General features: G+C 41.5%; 1 protein-coding gene across 1 annotated transcript in view; it reads right to left on the bottom strand.

The window, feature by feature from the left end:
• Window positions 1-15545, bottom strand: part of MYT1L (myelin transcription factor 1 like) — a 585413-nt gene that overhangs the window by 88898 nt on the left and 480970 nt on the right. Inside the window, exon 8 of the mRNA XM_061622863.1 lies at window positions 1394-2368. Coding sequence (XP_061478847.1) covers window positions 1394-2368 — 975 coding nt within the window. The remainder of the gene's footprint in view (window positions 1-1393; window positions 2369-15545) is intronic.

Raw genomic sequence — 15545 nt, 5'->3', positions numbered from 1 at the left:
GCAAGCACTCCTAGACCAACCTGGAATGTGAATTTGCACAGATAGGCATAATGTATATACCAGGCCAGCAGCAATTCTCATAATTGTGGCAACTGTGGTGAATTTGTTTGCCAGCCATACAAATTGGTGCTGGCCATACTTATGATTCTCCTTTCCATACAGAGTACTTGTTCATACAAGTGGATGCCCAACAGCGTTTTGCATATATAGAAAATGTATTGGCTCAAATGTATTGAACTGGCTCAAACATAAGTCAATAGCTCAGGTAGCATTATGTAATAATATTTAAAAACCAGAATGCAAGAAAACTTCAAGTTTAAGTAGTTTATGAGAGATATTAAATTGTCTTACAACCTTAGCTTAAGGAAAGAAAAAGTATCCTGTGTGGAGATATTGAAAATAAATGCTTTAATATCATAATTAAATTTTACAGCCGTGTTATCAAGTTCATAATATAAAAACACAGCATAACAATTTAATACAGTGATGCTGCGGGAAGCACAGCATCATCCATAACCACCTAGGTTGTTCATGCCTCCTTCCAATAGCGTAAATTCCTCAACTCCCATTAAAGTTAATGGAAGTGAAAAGTATTCTGCAGCTATTGGGGACATTATGCACTTCACAAGAATGTAGACTCATAAAAATAGCATGTTAATATTTACATTCTATATACCTATACATAAGACATTGTTAGGGGAATTGTTTATGTTTTGTCTTTCTTTGTCTTATATATTGGATTATTGTTATAATAGCACCTTACCTATTTCTACAAAGGCATGAAACCAGTGAAGTGGAATGCATATAAGAAAGAAATTGCTATTGATCTCAGCCCAGGCCAAAGCATGCCTTGCATAGCAAATGGTTTCCATTACTTTACTATTAAAGATAATTAATGTACAGTCATTGCTCCTATCATATGTTAATTGGTCGTTCTGATACTATTCAAATTATATCAGGCAACTCTACATTTTATATGGGAGATGGTTCATCAATAATTGCCATTTGGTGATAATTTTATAAATCAAGATGCCCCACACAGTCCAGTCTATTAAAATATACATTCCCCAGCTAACTGACACTGTCCTGGAACAAGTCTCAACATTTAAGTCAATTCTTGCAAGATGTCTTTCCCTTTAGTTTTCAAATCGTAAAACATATGCAGCATTTCAGGATATTTGCCTCTTTCAACATGATTTTTTATTTCCTTTGTTTCTCCTGAAACGGTCTACTTTTCTACCTAAAGACCACAGAATGTTACTTTGAAATATCCCATGTTCTTAAAGTTTAATAATGAACCTTTTTATTTCAAAAAACCCAATCAGATGCATGATTTGTTAAGATTTACCCCATACTTCATCATTATGCAACATACATTAGATAGAAATATTACCTTTACCATAATATGGCTTTTTGACATGGCCGTCACTGGACTTAGACTTCCTGTCGTCTCCAGAAAGTTGTCTTGGAGACTGCTCCTCATAGGATCTCATGTTATCCCTCCTTCCAGTTTCCATTGCCATTTTTTCCCTCATTGCTTTTGCTCTTTCTGTTTCTAATGCAATAGCTTTCTCAAGTAGCGTTAAGTTTCCTTTCGTCATATCAAATACCTCTTCAGACCTATCTGAAGTAACAGAGGTGGTGTCATCATCTCTTTCATGACACCCGTCCTCTTTTGCACAGCTGGAAAAAGTTCTAGATCTGGGGCTCAACTGTTCTTCAAGCCTCATTAAGTTCATCATATCAGAATAATTCCTATCAGATGTCCTTCCTTGGAAATCATCTTCTTGCCGGGCATGTTGACGAGAATTCATGTTTTGCTGTTGATTTCTTTCCTGTGGGTTTGTCTCACTGAGTTTCCTGGCCAAATCAAAGCACTGGTTCCTCAAACATTCCAAGCTGCTGAGACATACCTCTTCATCACTTTCTTCCACCATTTTTTCTGAAAGCCCATTGTTGGTAGGCTTCCCCAGCATCCCATAGTTCATATTTCTATTTTCTTGCTGAGATACAGTGTCTGCATAATTTCTGTCATTAATGTTTTCTGAAAGCACTACACCATGTCCTTGAGCTAACAATTTCAGTGAGTCCACAGTTTCCCTAACAACATCACTGTCTAAATCTAAACTCAGCTCACTCTTACGGCCAATGTTTTCATTTTTGTCGCTATCGTCTTCCAGGCTATTAGATGTATTGCTATTCATTTCCGATTCTGTCCTGGCTCTGTATGCTGCATCCTCTGCAATTTTGCCAAGATTTAACAATGACTTGGCCACCAGTTCATCGTAATTATCATACTCGTCATTATTGTTATCGTCCTTTTCTGTGTCTTGCATTCGAGTATTGTGACAATTCATTTGATGGTCTTCTGCACAGGAAAAAAAAAGGAACAAACAAAGAAAGAGAAATGGAAAAGAAAAGAAAAAAATGGCTAGAATTGGAGCTGTTTTTGCAGTACCATGGACAAAACACAAACTGCCGATCAATTATTCTTTGACATACAGTACCTCATTAGGAAGCCCATGTTAATTTAATTTTAGACTACAGAATTAAGAAAATTGATTGCTCTTAAGGACATACGGACACTTAAACCTTTGCTAATCTCTTAGTGAAACTCTACTAGGCATAGCAAACATACTTTTTTATCAATTTATTATTTGACGTTATTATCTATAATAAACTAAACTTTTCTAAACTTTTATTTTGGTGTTTTCTTTCTTGCCTTTTTAAAAATCATTGTATTATTTGTGCTATTTTAATTGTGTGCATTCTCTGAAGGGCCCTAGTCCTATTGTTCTGACATAGCAGATGGGACAGAAGTTAACACTAACATCAAAACTAACTACATTATATCTATACATATAATATTTTTTGTAAGCCATTGTGCCATCATGTTGTGTGTACGACATTACATGGGGGGGCGGCGGTGCAAGGATAGGATGCACCGAGTGTGGCATATGAGGTGAGGGCTTGGGGGAAGCAAGGATGACAGGTGATCAAGAAGGACAGGTGTGGGGCAATGGGCAGATGTGAGGTGACTGAGGCAGGCAGGTGTGGGGCCAACAAGGTGAGTGAGTATGGTGCCAGTTAGGCAACTGGGTGTGGAGCAGGTGGGTGTAGCAGGCTGGTGTGTGGCCTAGATGCACTGCATAGTGGCAGTGTTTGTCCAGAGCAGGGTGGGGCAGTGGCACAGGGCAGCAGCTGTGGAGGAACAGGTGAGGCAAGCAGGTTGGCAAGGGGAGTGGAAGTGCCTCGGGATGGTGGATGGGCTAGCAGGGGGCTGGCAAGCAGAATGAGTGGGGGGCAGAGCCCCCTAGTTACATGCAATCACATTTTCCCAGAGGATCAAAGGACATGGGACTGTTTGGGAAATCTGTAGCAGATGGATGTTTCAAATAATTAGTGTAGATTGTATATCCCCAATATATAATTTTTAAAGATACAAGCATATAAAGATATATGCATGCATTCTGAGTAAGCATTTTCATTGTATGTCCAAACAGAGCAAGTCAAAATATTATTGTTTTACAATAGTACTATTTACTAAATGCTACTACTAAATAAGTGCTTATAATACTATATGCTACATTATCACAAGGTGATATTTTGTTGCTATTCCTGCTCTTATAATGATTGCATAATGGACAAATTCTATAATGCCTGTTTGAACTGATAAAATACTTTCTGGTAATGGAAAAACTAAAGTTTGAGATATGTACCAACTCATCATCATTGTTAACAAACATAATTTGAAATGTATTGTTGCTATCCATTACACCAAGAACATATTCCATCTGTATATGAAAGCCATTCCTCAACAATTCATAATGCTCCGCCAGTCACCAAGAAACACCACCCAGAATGGGGCTATGCACCCTGGAGCAGACTTGATTCCCAGGAGCTTGGGTCACAAGGTGGCAGGGACTCGCTTTAGGCTCTCTCCCTTAATTTTCCCTTCATAAATGAATGCATCTCTCTCTCTCTCCCTCCCCCCCTCAATATAAGTGAAAGCACATCCATTAGGGATAAAGTTTTGGTGAGGGCAAAATTTGGCCTCCACCTATTGCTGAGTGGCTGGTTCTCAATGACACGTTTTCCACATGGGAGTGCAATGGGTGTGGTACACTGAACACTAAGAGAATCCTTGCAGTGCATAAGTCCTCCACACATACCTCACCTGCCACAATGGCCGTTTGCTTCAATGACACTTAGAAAGAAATGCCTCCCTCTCCCACTCTTGCTTTTTAAGGCAGCATTCTTCAGTTTACAGCTGGAATGATTTAACCAGATTCTCAACTGGTCTGAATCAAGAAGTCAGTAAAGCTATACTGATTAATACCAGCTGAAGTGCTAGTTTATCAGTTTAATTATTATGAATGAAAATTATTTTGTAATAATTTAATACCAGGCTTAAAAGACTCAAATCTATTACAGTTGGGTTTGGGGCAAAAAAATAGAGAATGGGGGTGGAAAGAGAAAGAAAGTGAGAGAGCACGGAAAAGGGGAAAGAGATAAAGAAGAAACAGAAATGGTCACATCATTGACAGTGCAACAGAGTCTTTGGTTACATGTAAAAAAGAAAATCACTCCAGATCACTGGACAAAAGAACAACTCCAACGGCAAATACAAAAGCTAAACATTCCAATACTCCAGTCATATAGAGGCCTACACACTAGTTAGCTGGGGGATTCTAGAATGACGGCCAATAAGCAAAACACACACACACACACCCCCCTTCAGAATCTGGACCCTCTCTCAAACAAGCTATGCCCCATATGAAACTGGATTCTACATGTATTTCATAGTTCTCTAGAGCAGGGGTTCCCAAACTCTTTCCCCCCCCCGGGACCACTTTAACATTGTCAATGGTCTTGGTGGGTCACATTGATTTTTCTGCCTGCTGCAGCAATTGTCATACACTGTGCTAGATGCTGTATGATTTTTCATTGTGTTTTTATTGCTTCTTTTATTTCTTGTATATTATATTTTGTTGTATTGAATTCTATGGAATTCAAATTGTAATAAATATTTATTTATTTATTATTTCCATTTATAGACCGCTTACTATCTAAAAGATCTCAAAGCGGTTTACAATGGAATACACAAGGCACAATAAAAAAATCAAATTAATTTACAAAGCAAACATAAGCAATATCCATATACATAAACTCAGTATAAAAGTCAGCTTTCACCAAGGGAATCTTTTAGAATCATGTGTTGATTCTAAAGGTTGTGCTGTGGGGTTTTGCTTAAACTATCTATTAGAGGAGCAGCTCCTATCACATCACTGGCTAAAAACAGGTTCACCTTCCACGGTTAGTTCTGCTGGAGACCAGATGATCTCCTCGTCTTTGGGTGTTCTAGAGCTTCAATGGCTGAACTGCAAAGCAGGTGAGTTGTCCAAGACAGAAGGCAAGTCACAAGTACCTTGAGGGTCCTCAGTATTTTGGGAAAATACTGTTTTTATTAAATTTATTAAGTATATTTAATAGTTTGACCTTCATAGCTAGAAAATATTAGACATTCCTAGATATTAAAATTCATTGCTTGGCAGATGGCATCAAGCATTTAATGCAATAGATGCCTATGGAACAAAAATGGTAAGTATTTGCGTGGGATTGGTTGCAAAAGGCAAGTAATTAGTGTAAGGGGTAGAACATGGCTGAGAAGGCTTGCACTCAACCATTCCACAGATGTGATCTCTGTTATCTACAAAATATCCCTTAAAACCTGCCAGTATTTCCCCTTCAACCTTTACCTCCCCCAAATAATCTGTTTTGTTTCTTTTTCTTCCCAAATCTCATCAGTTAGCTGATCTCATGCAAATTTACTCAGTAGTAAGCCCCACAGAGATCAATAATAGATGTGGCTAGGGCTGCAGCCTTAAAATCCTATGCATCTTCACTCAAAAGGAAGCCTAATATTGATATCAGGCAGGTCCCTTTGCTGTATTCTTTTCAGCAGCTGCTTAAACCTTTTTTATTTAGGCAAGCCTATCCAGATGTTTACGGGTTTTAATTTTTTTGTCTGTTGCTATTTGTTTTAAAATGTTTTTAATTACTTGTTTTTAACTGTTTCATCAATAATTTTAATGACTTTTGTAATCCACTTAAAGGTTTTTTTTATCATCAAGCAGTATATAAATTTTAATAAATAACTAGCACTGACTTGCAAGCACCAAGGTTTGCAGCCTTGAAATCTCTTTGCTTTCCCCCTGCCCTTCACTTATACTTAGAATGCCCAGGCAGCTGAGGAGGAACACTTTCGCATTTGAAGGGATGGTGGTGGCACATTAAAGGGGGCTGGGAAAGTGGAGGGGGAGGGGAAAGGATGTCCAGAAGGTAAAAGGGGAACAGACAGCGGCTGTAAGAAAGGTTGTAAGAGGAATTGCTGTTTGTGAATCCCTCGCTTGTTTGGCGGCACTGCCTTGGCACACAGGCATGCACAAACACTAGAAGAGTGAAAGGGTGGAAAGGGCCACCAGTACGGACACCAAGGGTGAGGAGAGTAAGCTAGACTACCCACCTTGCGCAGCTACTGCAGATAGAGTTGGAGGGCTGGGTAAAAGAGGTTGCTACCACTCCACCTCCTAGGGGAGGGGACTTTTCACATCCAGCAGTCTTCCACAGGGCCACCAAGAGCGGGTTTGGGCCCTGATAAAAAAATTTTGGGGGGGCCCCCAGCAAGGGCAGACTGGCTAAAAATCTTTACACTTTACATAAGAACATAAGAAGAGCCTGCTGGATCAGGCCAGTGGCCCATCTAGTCCAGCATCCTGTTCTCACAGTGGCCAACCAGGTGCCTGGGGGAAGCCCGCAAGCAGGACCCGAGTGCAAGAACACTCTCCCCTCCTGAGGCTTCCGGCAACTGGTTTTCAGAAGCATGCTGCCTCTGACTAGGGTGGCACAGCACAGCCATCACGGCTAGTAGCCATTGATAGCCCTGTCCTCCATGAATTTGTCTAATCTTCTTTTAAAGCCATCCAAGCTGGTGGCCATTACTGCATCTTGTGGGAGCAAATTCCATAGTTTAACTATGCGCTGAGTAAAGAAGTACTTCCTTTTGTCTGTCCTGAATCTTCCAACATTCAGCTTCTTTGAATGTCCACGAGTTCTAGTTTATGAGAGAGGGAGAAGAACTTTTCTCTATCCACTTTCTCAATGCCATGCATAATTTTATACACTTCTATCATGTCTCCTCTGACCCGCCTTTTCTCTAAACTAAAAAGCCCCAAATGCTGCAACCTTTCCTCGTAAGGGAGTCGCTCCATCCCCTTGATCATTCTGGTTGCCCTCTTCTGAACCTTTTCCAACTCTATAATATCCTTTTTGAGATGAGGCGACCAGAACTGTACACAGTATTCCAAATGCGGCCGCACCATAGATTTATACAACGGCATTATGATATCGGCTGTTTTATTTTCAATACCTTTCCTACTTATTGCTAGCATGGAATTTGCCTTTTTCACAGCTGCCGCACACTGGGTCGACATTTTCATCGTGCTGTCCACTACAACCCCGAGGTCTCTCTCCTGGTCGGTCACCGCCAGTTCAGACCCCATGAGCGTATATGTGAAATTCAGATTGTTTGCTCCAATATGCATAATTTTACACTTGTTTATATTGAATTGCATTTGCCATTTTTCCGCCCATTCACTCAGTTTGGAGAGATCTTTTTGGAGCTCTTCACAATCCCTTTTTGTTTTAACAACCCTGAACAATTTAGTGTCGTCAGCAAACTTGGCCACTTCACTGCTCACTCCTAATTCTAGGTCATTAATGAACAAGTTGAAAAGTACACGTCCCAATACCGATCCTTGAGGGACTCCACTTTCTACAGCCCTCCATTGGGAGAACTGTCCGTTTATTCCTACTCTCTGCTTTCTGCTTCTTAACCAATTCCTTATCCACAAGAGGACCTCTCCTCTCATTCCATGACTGCTAAGCTTCCTCAGAAGTCTTTGGTGAGGTACCTTGTCAAACGCTTTTTGAAAGTCTAAGTACACTATGTCCACTGGATCACCTCTATCTGTATGCTTGTTGACACTCTCAAAGAATTCTAATAGGTTACTGAGACAGGACTTTCCCTTGCAGAAGCCATGCTGGCTCTGCTTCAGCAAGGCTTGTTCTTCTATGTTCTTCTATGTCTCTTTACTCTTTTATATCATAATTATTTTCTTTGAAATTCAGTGATTTTACAATGGATGTCAAAAACAACTGACAAATAGTGATACTACCGAGAAAGACAAAAACATACGCAACATAGTCGGGCCCTGGGCTCCCTTACAAACTGTCGGGCCCTGGTAATTTGTACCGGCTTCCCCCCCCCCATCAGTCCTGGTCTTCCACATCCCAAAAGGAAGATTTAAAAGAAAGACAGGAGTGCGATGAGGGGGAATATGGTAGCCCCGAGGGAGGGAAGCTGGAATCAACGTACAGGAATACCCCGCATTAATGCACGCAATGGGTCCAGAGCGAGTATGTAAACCGAAAATGTACTTAAAGTGAAGCACTACCTTTTTTCACTTATCGATGCATATACTGCACTCCAATAGTCATATACGGGCATAACTGATGTAAATAACACATTTGTAACTAAAATTAACACAGTAGGCCTTATTTTAAGAAAAAGCTTGTAGTTGGAAACTGATCGGGCGGTGGCGTCATGCCGTTAAGTGTCTGTTCTTGCGAAGCGAGCATACATAAACGGGAATGGTGCTACTGTAAATATGTCCGTACTCGTGAGTGTCCATAAAGTGAAGGTCTGTATAGCGGGGTATTCCTATATAGTGCAAAGAATGACAATGAGAGAGTAGCCACTGTTCCCAACCTTCTTAACAGACACACTCTGGACCACCAGCACGAAGCTTGTGGATCACTGCTCTAGAACGTGCATTATAGTTTCAGTTCATTTTTAATGTGAGGAAGTTAATTAGGATTATGTGGGTGTGGTAATGTAGAGGCATACTGAGACCACTGAACACTGTGCTGACTTCACCAGATGACAAATAATGGTGTGAATTGTCCTGGAATGTTTTGTGTTATAGTCTGGCTTTATATCAGAATTGTTCAGAGCTTGGAAAAGTTATTTTTTTGAACTACAGCTCCCATCAGCCCCACACAACATGGCCGCTGGATTGGGCTGATGGGAGTTGTAGTTCAAAAAAGTAACTTTTCCAAGCTCTGGAATTGTTTCAAAACATGAAGCCCAATGTGTTGGGGGGTGGAAGGGGAATAACATAAGCATGAAATGTCTTGGGGATATATTCAAATGATATTTTACTAAAATAAAAAGTTAAATATTTGAAAATAGATACTGAAAAATATTGGAATGAAAAGGAATGCCACACACTCAAAGGACTCACTGCTTTCTGACACCTCCTTTTATCACTTGTCAGTGGCTGAATAAAAAGTTACAAAAAGAACTGAGGAAACAATTACAGGGTTGTGAGCTAGTACAAAATGAGATTTTTCAGAAGCTTAACTAATATCCGTTCAGTGCTGCACTCCTGAGAAGCCAATCAGCATGTGGAAACAGGTTTCAAGCTGCAGCTTGCATGCAGGCCCTAGAGTTGTACAAGTTGTACATTAGAGATGTGATCAGCTTTTGGAGGGCATAGAGAAGCAGGCTCCATCTCTGTATGCAGATGCTTCCTGAATTTACTGCACTGGGCATATGCAAGTAAGGATCCTGAATCACACTTGAACTACCTAAGGCATAATCATCACTGGCAGCTCTGATAGCATTTATCAGTTCTTAGGTGGGGAGGAGGAAAGAACAGGTTGCAATCAAGTTACATCCTTCCCTCCTCCGTCACAAAAATGCAATTAGTTTAAGGTCAGCTTGGACAGCACAATCATCTTGGGTGATATGGAGGTACTCCATGAAAGCATCAGCAACACACATGCAGCCTCCATTATAGTCATGGTTCCATAGATTGCAGTAAATGCCAAATTCTTTAACAGCATGCTAGAAATCTTCATAGACAGATATAATTTATTTTCATTCCCACTTATCAGAAGCTGTTATTTACCCAAGGAAAACTGAACGTAGCACTGCATTTGGATTCATCAGAATGTTGTGTATATATATAAAATAAGGAGCATGTTAAATGGGTATGAACAGGAAAAATATGCACATGTTGCCTATATATGGCAGTGAAAAACACAGCTCAAGATATGAGTCACGTACTGTATGAGTGGAGACATGTACATTCCTTTCAGAGTATTGGTGATGCTGGGTGAAAACTGTTAACTATAATATTGTTTACTCTGTTTGGTTCTATCCATTCATCTCTCCTGCCCGTTCAACCCTAAAGGGGAGGGGGAGAAAGCGGTGGAGGAGAAGAAAAGTATGAAGAGTAAATCTTAGATGAGGGATGCAGGAAATAAATTGTTTGAAGTGAGTTTCAGGTCTCTTCCTGGTATTTTCTCTTTAATTAGCTTCCCCTTACTAGAACACACACACACACACACACACGCCTCTAGAAAACATGCATTATCTCGAAGCCTCAATTTCTTTCATTCTATGTAATCCTCAGAATTGGGACTCTCCAACTTGAGGTATCTACAGAAGTGTGCTGCACTCCACAAGCATGATGTATTGCAACTTCTCTCACATCATTTTTTAAATCAGTTTTCAATAACCATCAAATCCACAGATTGTTCCACACAGATAACTGTCAAGAGCCTTGATCTGCATGGAAAAAATTGTATGGAAAAACTGATTGTATGGGGAAACTGTGTATGTCCAACAAAACATAAGAAACATCTTATTAGGGACTCATGCAATGGGATGAGGTAGTAAGGAACGTTTGTTAGAAAAGAGCCGTGCACAAAGAAGCAATGGATTTGCAATTACAGTGGTCCAATTAGGGTGCAGATTTTCTGAAATGATGGTGAGACACAAAAACCCTTTTCAGGCACTCTTATTCAACATTAAATAAACACACAAATTATGTGTGTGCATGGGTGGAAGAGACAGGGATGAGTGCACTAGCTCTGCACCCTTGCTGTTCCAATCAACCTCCATGAGTTGGACAGTAAATGTATGAAGTGTGGATTTTCCTGTACTTGTTGAAGGCTCCCCATGCATTTCTGGAAAATGCAAGGTTCTAAAACACATGGGGAGCCTCCATATGCACAGGAAGCTCTCTGCATCATACAGTTGTCTTCCAACTCATGAAGGGTGAAAGGAATGGTGATGGGGCGTACTCATAGTCTCCCCTCACATCTTAACTTAGCACTGGATACAAACACCTGAAGGCTACAAGTCTTGATGATAACATACTTTGTTTGCTAAGACTTGGAAATTATTTTATTATTATTTTAACAGATGGCCTTTGGCTTCTAAAAGACCCGTGCTTGCAACATTAAGAATTAGGGGAGAAAAACACTTTTATATTTTGAAAATCTGTAAGGAATTGTTGGCACTTTTACAGATTTAAAAAAAGCACCATAAATATGTTCTTTCCATTGATTTAAACTACTGAGTAAAATGGGGACAACACTATTTGGGACACATCAGGAATACCTCTGGAAATTCTCTTGTATATATGGGAAATGTCTGCGCATTGTGGAATGACCAGCAGGGTCTTCTCAGAAGAGCTTAAAGATTGGCTTGGTACATACCAGGGAAGGCAGTCAGCTAGGTTATCCTGATTCCAAGTTGTTTAAAGCTTTAAATGTCAACAACGAAACCTTGAATGTGGCTTGATAGCTAATAGTCAAGCCAGTGCAGAACTTTCAACACTAGTGTAATATGTGTAAATCTCAGTGTCCTGCTGACTACCTGCCATATCCCCAACTCCTCTGGGGAGTTCTCAGAGCCCCACAACAAACTCTTATTCCTGATTTCCTGAGGAATCAGGGATCCTTCTCTTTACAGGGACCCTTGTGCTGGCTGTTTCCTTTGCTCCCCATCTCCAGTTCTGTCTTGCCACCGAGTCTTAGGACCTAGACCTTCTTCTATTATAGTTTGCTTAGGGCATCTCCAGAGGCTGCCTTCTTCCATTCCCCCCCCTTTTCTGTTCCTTCTTCATCCTCTCTCCTCATGTCCTCCTTTCCTTTGAATTATGCTCACTACTTTTCTCCTCCAGCCTCTTTATAAGGTAGCCCTCCGAGCTGCTCTGCTCAACGATTTCCTCCTCCAGTCTTCTTCCCCTGCAGGGTTCTGAACCTCTCTGCCTTTCAGCGCCTGATGGCTGGCTGTCATGAAGCTATGGTGTGCTCTTTCCTGAAATGCAGCAGTCACCATGCTCCACTTCCAGCCCAGCTGTATTTACATCTGGTCGAGCCAAAAGTGGGATGCAGCGGAGGCTGGCAACCTCTTTCTTCATTTCACCACAGTACCATAGCAGCTACATTTTGCATCATCATCATCAGTCATCATCATCCTATCCCACCCTTCCTCCTAAAAGAAGCCAGGGCTTTGGGTTCCTTTTATAACCAAGTAAAACAATTCAGTTAATTTAAACATATTTAAAACATTAAAAAAACTCTAAAAACCATTTTTAAAAACAGTCACATGCCCTCGCAGTTAGCAATGTCAAGGTTGCCAGGGATAGTGCTTTTGAGCCATCAAACATGTAGGTGCACAGGGATGTTTTTAACTTCCTCCTGAATGTTAATAGTGCAGGCAGAAACAACTCACCGAGAACATTCCACATATGGGAAGGGCCTGTCATAGGTAAGAGCCTACCAGGAGCACCTAGCGGTGGGACCACGAACAGGGCATATCCTGCTGATTGTAGGTCCCAAAATGGTTGATACTGGGGAAGGTGTTCTTTTAGGTAGTTGGGTCCTAAACTGTTCAAGGTTTTATACACTAGTATTAGCACCTTAAATTGGGTCCAGTAGCTCACTGGAAGTCAGTCAACCACCTTCAGAACTGATGACACATGGTCCCATCAGGCTGCCCCACTCACCAAACTAGCAGCCACATACTGCACTAGCTGCAGCCTTCAGACATTCTTCAAGGGCAACCTCACGTGGAGTACATTGCAGCAGTCCAAGTCATTAAGGCATGGACAAAAATCCATTCTGGGCATAAGCACTCCTAGCCACAGAAGCCTCTCGGGACTCCAGTGACAGACTGGAATCATGAACTACTCCCAGACTATGAACCTGGTCTTTCAGGGAAAGTGCAACCTCTCCCAGAACAGGTTGACCATGTAATTCCAAGACATGGTAATCACCCATCTAAAGTACCATTGTCTTATCAGGACTCAGCCTCAATTTACTGGCACCCAGGCAGCCAAGCACTGCTTCCAGAAACCAGTGCAACATAAGCCTCTCTTGATTCAGAAGGAAATGGAGAGAGCTGCATGTTATCAACATACCAGCTGTAGGCACAAGAGCAGGCTCACATATAGTGTGTTACAGTAGTCTAAACTTCAGGTTATCAATGTATGGACCACTATGGCAAGGCTATCTCTGTCCAGGAACTGTTGTATTTCGTGCACCAATCGAGGCTGGTATACAGCCAAATTCCCAGACCTGGAAATTGCTCACCCATACAATCTCCATAGCATTCAGTTGCAGTTTATTAGCTGTCATCCAGGCATGGCCTGATTCAGATGTCACCTTGCCTGAAGTCTCCTAATGACCACCCCCAGCAGTTTCATATAGATATTAAATAGCACTAGGGACAAAATAGTGTCCTGGCACACCACAGATCTACTGTCAGTGGGCTGAGGAACTACTCTCTGTAACTGACCCTGTAAGTAGGAGCAAAACTACTATAAAATGGTGCAACTCTTGGAGGTGGTCCAGGAGGATATTGTGGTGAACGGTATCAAAAGCCTCCGAGAGATCCAGGAAAATCAACAGGGTCACACCCCTGTCCCTCTCCCAAAGCATCAGGATGACCAAGGCAGATTCTGTCCCAAAATGGCCTGAAGCCAAAATGGAATGGGTTCTAGGTAATCAGCTTCATCCAACAGTGTCTGCAGTTGAATCACAGTAACCATCTCAATCACCTTGTCTCAGAAAAGATGTACTGGTGACTAAGGAGTAATTGGCATAAACCTTTGGGTTCAGGGTGGGCTTTTTCAGGAGTGGCTGCACCATCATCTACTTCATGGAAGCAGAGACCATCCCATCACACAACAAAACACCCTGGAACCAGCCAGATGGTCATCTGTTGAGAGAACATGTAGTAGGATGCACAACTGCAAATATCTTGTCCATAATATCAACAGGCATCAATAACTGAAATTGATCCCACAAAACTGGACAGGAGAGTGTACTGGACACTTCAATAGACATTACATCATGGGTGATACTCAAGTCCGCTTGGAGGAGAGCAATTTTGTCCTTGTAAATTGCTTTAGTACTGTCTGTTGTGGGAAATGATTAAAAAATTCAGTAAACCAAACTAAAGTTAAAGTGACTTGCAAAATCATCACAGTGCACCTCCAAGGGTTGAAGACTGGGTTAACCAGTGTAGATTTATACAATCCTTTCCCCACCTGAAAAAGCTCCATCAGACAGATATTCAGTGACATAACGGAGGTAGCACAGTAAGCCTTCTTTGTAAACATGAATATGTGCTCTAGCACATGTTCAATTACCTTCAGAAGACTTGTGCCACTTGTGCTCCAACTGTCTCTGGAACTGTTTCATTGCCAAGAGCATCCCAATAAACCCAAGGGCTGCTTGAGCTCCACAGTGCTGGAGAGGATACTCAAATGCAGTTAGTTGTGTTGATGGCCCACCATGTCTCAACATTCCATAGCAAGACTAGGGCCTTGGCAGAATTGCTGGCATTGACTGCTGGAAAATCCCCCAGAGCACTCATGAATCCATCTGATTCCATAAGTTCATTGGATCCCTCTGGGGGTGGACCATTTCAATAGGTCCCTCACTCCTATAGGAGGGGATTGATACTGTCAGATCAACATTTACCAGGCAGTGGTCTGACCATGACAATGGGTTAATATCAACACCCACCCAACATCCAGATCGTCCTTCTCCAACTCTCAGCCAAAGACTAGATTGAGTGTATTTCCTGCACTATGTGTTGGACTGGTGACCAACTGACAGAGCCCCATGGTTGTCATGGAAGCCATAAAGTCCTGAGCTGGCCTGACAAAGGCAGTCTGAGTGTGCATGTTCAAAGCCCTGGGTTTGTCCCCCCACCAATCTGGCTTGGTGCTACACCCTCTCAAGTTTCAGAAATATGCACCAGGTCAGCTCCCTTATCCATGATCAAGTTGTGGATGAGTGAGATCTTATTGTGAGCCAACCACCAACAGCAACACAAGGCCAGAGGGTACAGAAGCTAGTCTACCAGATACCTGCTGAACATTATGGGTGTACTCTCCAACTCATTTTCTGACCAAGACACATCTTTGCCTATTCTAACTACTCAGTGGGGAAGGGAACTATAAATACTAAAATGGTCTTCCCATCCAGCAAGCAAAATGGAAATATATTTCTGGACACCAGCTATACTCTCATTCAGGCTGTTGTACCCTAACTTGCACTCTCACCAGAAGATAGGCTGAAAACCACACACACACACACACACACACACACACAGA

This window comes from Rhineura floridana, chromosome 4, assembly GCF_030035675.1.
Source record: "Rhineura floridana isolate rRhiFlo1 chromosome 4, rRhiFlo1.hap2, whole genome shotgun sequence".
Classification (NCBI taxonomy): domain Eukaryota; kingdom Metazoa; phylum Chordata; class Lepidosauria; order Squamata; family Rhineuridae; genus Rhineura; species Rhineura floridana.
The sequence above is the reverse complement of the archived record's forward strand: the minus strand, read 5'-3'. Positions and strand labels throughout refer to the sequence as shown.